The sequence below is a fragment of the Hyla sarda genome, chromosome 9, assembly GCF_029499605.1.
Source record: "Hyla sarda isolate aHylSar1 chromosome 9, aHylSar1.hap1, whole genome shotgun sequence".
Classification (NCBI taxonomy): domain Eukaryota; kingdom Metazoa; phylum Chordata; class Amphibia; order Anura; family Hylidae; genus Hyla; species Hyla sarda.
Genome location: NC_079197.1, coordinates 10259357 through 10266986, shown reverse-complemented (window position 1 = coordinate 10266986; position 7630 = coordinate 10259357). Strand labels below are relative to the sequence as shown.

General features: G+C 50.3%; 1 protein-coding gene across 3 annotated transcripts in view; it reads right to left on the bottom strand.

Annotated features, from left to right (window-relative positions):
• Positions 1 to 3654: 3654 nt before the first annotated feature.
• CDK16 (cyclin dependent kinase 16) overlaps positions 3655 to 7630 on the bottom strand; it is a 29578-nt gene continuing 25602 nt past the window's right edge. For all 3 annotated transcript variants that reach the window (XM_056538821.1, XM_056538823.1, XM_056538822.1), the window contains 2 exons: positions 7278 to 7349; positions 3655 to 5797 (listed from right to left, as the gene is read on the bottom strand). In XM_056538821.1, the coding sequence (XP_056394796.1) occupies positions 5757 to 5797; positions 7278 to 7349 (113 nt within the window). In that variant the 3' untranslated portion in view covers positions 3655 to 5756. The remainder of the gene's footprint in view (positions 5798 to 7277; positions 7350 to 7630) is intronic.

Here is a 7630-nt window from a genome sequence, read left to right as displayed (position 1 = left end):
TGTTGCAAAACCACAACTCCCAGCATGCCCAGACAGCTTTCGGGACTTAGTTTTGCCACAGCTGGAGGCACACTGGTTGGGAAACACCGGTGTGAGGCCTAGTGCTAGGCCTGAGGGGGTGTGACTTCTGTCTGTTATGCTCCGCCCATTTCAGGCATTGTATTAGCCACATAACAGTGAATTGATTGTTCCTATACAGGGTTGGTGCAAGGATTTTTGCCGCCCTAGGAGAAAGCTAAATTTTGCCACCCCTGGACATGCCCCACCTTACTACTGGGGTGACACACTGTAACAAACCTCCTCCCCATGTAATCTCCTTACTACTGGGGTGACACACTGTAACAAACCTCCTCCCCATGTAATCTCCTTACTACTGGGGTGACACACTGTAACAAACCTCCTCATGTAATCTCCTTACTACTGGGGTGACACACTGTAACAAACCTCCTCCTCATGTAATCTCCTTACTACTGGGGTGACACACGGTAACAAACCTCCTCCTCATGTAATCACCTTACTACGGGGGTGACACTGTGGTTTTGACTAGGTGGGTATTCGAGTGAGGGGGGCGCATGGCTACTAACTTTCTTGCAGCATGCAGAGCGGCGCCCCCATAAAGAGAACTCACTAGCGGATACCTACAGGCAGAACTGGCCCTGTTCCTATAATCCCTTGGAGGAGACTTACACTGCTCAAAAAACTACAGTGAGCACTAAGGTAACACATATTAGATCTGATTGAATGAACTAATCGTATGAAATCCTTTCCTCTTTACATAGTTGAATTCGCTGACAACAAAATCACACAAAAATTATCAATGGAAATCAAATTTATCCACCCATGGAGGTCGGGATATGGAGTCACACTCAAAATCACAGTGGAAAACCCCACTACAGGCCGATCCAACTTTATGTTATGTCCTTAATACAAGTCCCAATGAGGCTCAGTAGTGTGTGTGGCCTCCACGTGCCCGTATGACCTCCCTACAACGCCTGGGCATGCTCCTGATGAGGTGGAGGATGGTCTCCTGAGGGATGTCCTCCCAGACCTGGACTAAAGCATCCGCCAACTCCTGGACAGTCTGTGGTGGATGGAGCGAGACGTCCCAGATGTGCTCAATCGGATTCAGGGGAACGGGCGGCCAGTCCATAGCATCAATGCCTTCCTCTTGTAGGAACTGCTGACACACTCCAGCCACATGAGGTCTAGCAGTGTCTTGTATTAGGAGGAACCCAACCGCACCAGCATATGGTCTCACAAGGGGTCTGAGGGTCTCATCTCGGGACCTAATGGCAGTCAGGCTACCTCTGGCAAGCACATGGAGGGCTGTGCGGCCCCCCCAAAGAAATGCCACCCCACACCATTACTGACCCACCGCCAAACCGGTCATGCTGGAGGATGTTGCAGGCAGCAGAAGGTTCTCCACAGCGTTGCTAGACTGTCACCTCTATCGCATGTGCTCAGTGTGAGCCTGCTTTCATCTGTGAAGCACAACCCCCACCTGTAGACGTCGGACCCTCATACCACCCTCATGGAGTCTGTTTCTGGCCGTTTGAGTGGACACATGCACATTTGTGGCCTGCTGGAGGTCATTTTGCAGGGCTCTGGCAGTGCTCCTCCTGCTCCTCCTTGCACAAAGGCGGAGGTAGTGGTCCTGGTGCTGGGTTGTTGCCTCCTACGACCTCCTCCACGTCTCCTGATGTACCGACCTGTCTCCTGGTAGCGCCTCCATGCTCTGGACACTACACTGACAGACACAGCAAACCTTCTTGCCACAGCTCACATTGATGTGCCATCCTGGATGAGCTGCACTACCTGAGCCACTTGTGTGGGTTGTAGACTCCGTCTCATGCTACCACTAGAGTGAAAGCACCGCCAGCATTCAAAAGTGACCAAAACATCAGGAAGCATAGGAACTGAGAAGTGTTCTGTGGTCACCACCTGCAGAACCAATCCTTAATTGCCTATATTTTCCCCCTGTTGTCTGTTCCATGTGGAATTGATTGTCAATCAGTGTTCTTCCTGAGTGGACAGTGGGATCTCACACAAGTGTCAGGGACTTGGAGTCACATTGTGTTGGTTAAATGTAAATGTTCCAATTATATTTTTTTGAGCAGTGTATATTTTACCGCTCATGAATAAGTAACAAAAGGACTCAATAAAAAAAAAGCTGATCGTGGGGGGTCTGACTGCTGGCCCCCGCCCCGGTCACCAAGACAGGACCAGGCGCTCAGTGAGGTGCGGGCGCTGCAGCTGGCACACGCTCCATTCATTTCTATGGGAGCTCTGAAAAGACCCGAGTACAGCTCACGGGCATCACTGGTGCTCCCATAGAAATGAATGGAGCGCGCGCCGTCTACCGGTAGATAACACACGCTCTTCACTCCGGGGTCCCATCCTGGTGATCGTGGGGGGGCCCCAGCAGTCAGACCTCCTACAATCAGCTTCTTATCCCCTATCCTGTAAATAGGGGCCAAGTTATTTTTTTGAAGAGTACTCCTTCTTGCCACCTGTTGCAATAATTTTTTTGTGGTCACACGTTGCATATTCATAACTACATAATGGGTGGGGGGGGCAAAGGTCAGACCCCTGTTGATCTTATTATTATTAGTTTTTACAGGCTGGATAACCTCTAAATAGAACGTGTATTATAGTTTTATCTATATTTCAAAGTAATCCTAAAATCTTGTAGAGCCTTCCGGTCCTGTACAGATCGGTACTCGGCCGTCTCCTCATTGTCACAGACAGACAGGAGTCCATGATAAAGCCTTCTTCACATGGTGGAATCTAGCAGAAAAATTCAGCTCCGAAATTCTGAGTCCCATTGTTTTCAATGGGATTCGGCTGCGCTGGGCACACGGCGGACTTTCCGAAAGGATTTTGGGGGGAAAAATGTGACCAGTCTGCTCGGAAACGCATTGTCGGCTATGGAGACGGCACGTTTCTGAGAGGTCCTAGAACGCCGGCATGTCCTGCCAGTGCCCGCTGTCTGCACAATGTCCGCCCAGCAGTTTTCCAGGTGGACATTCTGCCATGTGAACATAGCCTAACAGAGGTCACACAATAGCTGGGTGTACTCTGTGACCTGCTGGAAAGGTCAGAGTACACCCAGTAATGTTTCCAATTGGTGTAAATGGGACAACTCCTGTCTATCTTCATGGACCCTGCTGTAAAGCATATCTCTAAATGCTGTTAAAGCAGTACAGTACTCCACTGGCCAGTGTTTGGAACATTTTGTTCCGAACGCAGTGTGCGTGCTGCGGGGATCGGCCACGCCCTCCCAATGCAAGTCTATAGGAGGGGGCAGCCGTCGCACCCCCTCTCAGACTTGCATTGAGGGGGCGTGGCCCCCTCAATGCAAGTCTGAGAGGGGGTGTGACTGCTGCCCCCTCCTATAGACTTGCATTGGGAGGGCGTGGCCGATCCCCGCAGCACGCACACTGCGTTCGGAACAAAATGGCTGTCCGGGCATGCTGGGAATTTTAGTTTTGCAACACTCTGGTTAGGAAACCCTGGTTTAAGGGGTTCTTCATTGATGACTATATTAGGAAACGTATTACTAGGACAGGTCAATGTAGTACAATTCTGGAAAGACCCTTTTAGGACTTTTTTTGTCCCCTTTATCCCACCATAGACAGGGAAGCACAGACCAGGCAGAGTTTGGTTCACTGTTTTTAATAGTTGTTCATACATCTGATATGTAGCAGGAAGAGTGTTTCGAGCCCTTTCCTTGCTCCTCCCCTGGGTGGTAAACTAAAAAGGGATGAGAGTAGAGAAGGGCCACCGGAGACCACCTGCCCCATAGGTCTACATTATCTATACGACTTCTCCTTTCGGTTCTCTACAGAATTCAATGCTTTTTGGTGCCTTCACGCAGTTGGTGAGGACTCTCGTAGGCGAGCACCCTCTATAATACTGACTCCCCCTGCCTTCAGGCACAGTCCTGCATCATGATTCCTGAGAAAAGTAAAGTGACTTGACGCCAAAGCCCGCGTCTTACCTTCACCTAGCAAAAGAGGAGCAGGGACTTACCACCCTGCGACTGTAATAAGACCTTCTCACTTTCCACCATCTTACAAGAGTAGAGTCCATCCAGGGCATCGGTCATCCTTATCCCTACTTCATGTTCGTACAACCAGAAGCCATTTGTATGGAACCCCCTTCCACCAAAGCCATATACGAGTCTGAAGCTTGTCTCGTATTCCAGCCCAACTATCTTACAAGAGTAGAGTCCATCCAGGGCATCGGTCATCCTACCCCCTACTTCATGTTCGTACAACCAGAAGCCATTTGTATGGAACCCCCTTACACAAAAGCCATATACGAGTCTGAAGCTTGTCTCGTATTACAGCCCAACTATCTTACAAGAGTAGAGTCCATCCAGGGCATCGGTCATCCTACCCCCTACTTCATGTTCGTACAACCAGAAGCCATTTATATTATGGAACCCCCTTCCGCCAAAGCCATATATGAGTCTAGAGCTTGTCTCCTATTCCAGCCCCACCATCTTACAAGAGTAGAGTCCATCCAGGGCATTGGTCATCCTACCCCCTACTTCTTGTTCCTACAACCAAAAGCCATTTATATTATGGAACCCCCTTCCGCCAAAGCCATATACGAGTCTGGAGCTTGTCTCCTATTCCAGCCCCACCATCTTACAAGAGTAGAGTCCATCCAGGGCATTGGTCATCCTCCGCCCCCTTGTTCCTACAACCAGAAGCCATTGGTATGGAACCCCCTTCCGCCAAAGCCATATACGAGTCTGGAGCTTGTCTCCTATTCCAGCCCCACCATCTTACAAGAGTAGAGTCCATCCAGGGCATCGGTCATCCTCCGCCCCCTTGTTCCTACAACCAGAACCATTGGTATGGAACCCCCTTCCACCAAAGCCATATACGAGTCTGGAGCTTGTCTCCTATTCCAGCCCCACCATCTTACAAGAGTTTAGTCCATCCAGGGCATTGGTCATCCTACCCCCTACTTCTTGTTCCTACAACCAGAAGCCATTTATATTATGGAACCCCCTTCCGCCAAAGCCATATACGAGTCTGGAGCTTGTCTCTTATTCCAGCCCCACCATCTTACAAGAGTAGAGTCCATCCAGGACATTGGTCATCCTCCACCCCCTTGTTCCTACAACCAGAAGCCATTGGTATGGAACCCCCTTCAGCCAAAGCCATATACGAGTCTGGAGCTTGTCTCTTATTCCAGCCCCACCATCTTACAAGAGTAGAGTCCATCCAGGGCATCGGTCATCCTACCCCCTACTTCTTGTTCCTACAACCAGAAGCCATTTGTATTATGGAACCCCCTTCCGCCAAAGCCATATACGAGTCTGGAGCTTGAGTTAAGTCATCGGCTCTCCTCAGGACAGAGATTTACAGATGGTCACATCTTCATGTAGAGAAACTAAAAACACATCCTAGTATGCCTGGGGGTAAAACGGGAAGGGCGGGCACACAAGGGAGAGCAAGGAGAGGACATTCGGCAGGGGCCTAACGGTATGACACACGGCGGGAGTGTGGCAGAAGTCGTCCCCGCGGGAACAGCAGCAGATCAGCACATAGTGTCCGCACGGCAACGGGAAAGATAATATGGGTATTGTAGATGCCACATGCTGGCACTGCTTAATGTCCACGTTCACTTGTCCACCTACTGCAGGCTCAAAGAGCAGTCAAGTCAGACTCGGCCCGGCCTAGGGCTCGTTCAGCTGTAGGGTCATACGCTTTGCTTCAAAAGACCAGACCTCCAAGTGTTCAACCAAGAACAAGGCTGAGCCTACGAGACTGTATGTGAACTGCAAACAGAAATGGCATCACTAGTCAGTGCTCATTCGCAAAATCTGTGCTTACTGTCATTGAATAGAAGATATATGTAAAAACTCAACCTGTGCGTGTATATATATGTTTCAGCATAACTTCAAAATAGCTGGAGATATTATGATGAAACTTGGTCACGTTACTTATATGTCAACTAAAAATACTAAAAATATAGTAGAGATAGATAAACCCTAAACACAGCCCAAATTGTGAGGGTGGGACTTTTGGTACATCTTCTAATCACATTACTCTCCAGGCTGCAGAGATTGCCCAGGACTTTTAAACAACCTGACTACTGTCTGGCAGGCAGGTGCAGAAAATATTTAGTGCTGGGGGACGGGATAGGAGGATGGAATATGGATACAGGATATGAAGTCGGGATATGAGAAAGACGTGAGGATGGTATTTGAGCATGAGGACAAGAGCGTTATTGTTGCTTTCCCTCACCCACAAGGTTAGGAATAGTTAGTGCAGGGGACAGGATATGGGGTGGAGATGCGAGGACGGGATATGGGGTGGAGATGCGAGGACGGGATATGGGGTGGAGATGCGAGGACGGGATATGGGGTGGAGATGCGAGGACGGGATATGGGGTGGAGATGCGTGGACGGGATATGGGGTGGAGATGCGTGGACGGGATATGGGGTGGAGATGCGTGGACGGGATATGGGGTGGAGATGCGTGGACGGGATATGGGGTGGAGATGCGAGGACGGGATATGGGGTGGAGATGCGTGGACGGGATATGGGGTGGAGATGCGTGGACGGGATATGGGGTGGAGATGCGTGGACGGGATATGGGGTGGAGATGCGTGGACGGGATATGGGGTGGAGATGCGTGGACGGGATATGGGGTGGAGATGCGTGGACGGGATATGGGGTGGAGATGCGTGGACGGGATATGGGGTGGAGATGCGTGGACGGGATATGGGGTGGAGATGCGTGGACGGGATATGGGGTGGAGATGCGAGGAGGGGATATGGGGTGGAGATGCGAGGACGGGATATGGGGTGGAGATGCGAGGACGGGATATGGGGTGGAGATGCGAGGACGGGATATGGGGTGGAGATGCGAGGACGGGATATGGGGTGGAGATGCGAGGACGGGATATGGGGTGGAGATATCAGGACGGGATATGGGGTGGAGATGCGAGGACGGGATATGGGGTGGAGATGTCAGGACAGGATAGGATGAAAGAGTCATTGCTGATTTTCCTCCCACAAGGTTTAGTTAAGAACACTGGGCACCGCCGTGTACTCTGCTCCTATAGTTACAACACAACTGAGGATGCCACAATTGTGCCAGGCAGTATGTATGGATCCTGTAGTTCCCCATTTGTTTTGGAACTACAACTCCCAGCATGCTGGGGGGGGGTGTTGCATAACAGGTGACGAGTGACTGCAGAGCCCTGGTGTAGACAATCCCCTACGGCCGTGCATATGGATAGAAGTGGTCTTACCGGATTCCGTGGCGGTCCTAAGCTTGTTCTCTTCGTCCAGATGGATCTCTTTCAGTGCAAAGATGGAAGTAGCTAATGGAAGAGAAAAAAAAAATTTGGAAAAATGTAATATTTTCTGGATGATGTCTAGTATAGACAACCTGCTTATTACCCTAGGATCCTGAATGGCAAAAAGCAATGATTTTAGAGCAGTATTTTCCCAACCAGGGTGCCTCCAGCTGTTGCAAAACTACAACTCCCAGCATGCCCGGACAGCCGAAGGCTGTCCGGGCATGCTGGGAGTTGTAGTTGTGCAACAGCTGAAGGCACCCTGGTTGGCAAAGACTTGTCTAACTGCATAAATAGTGAAGTGG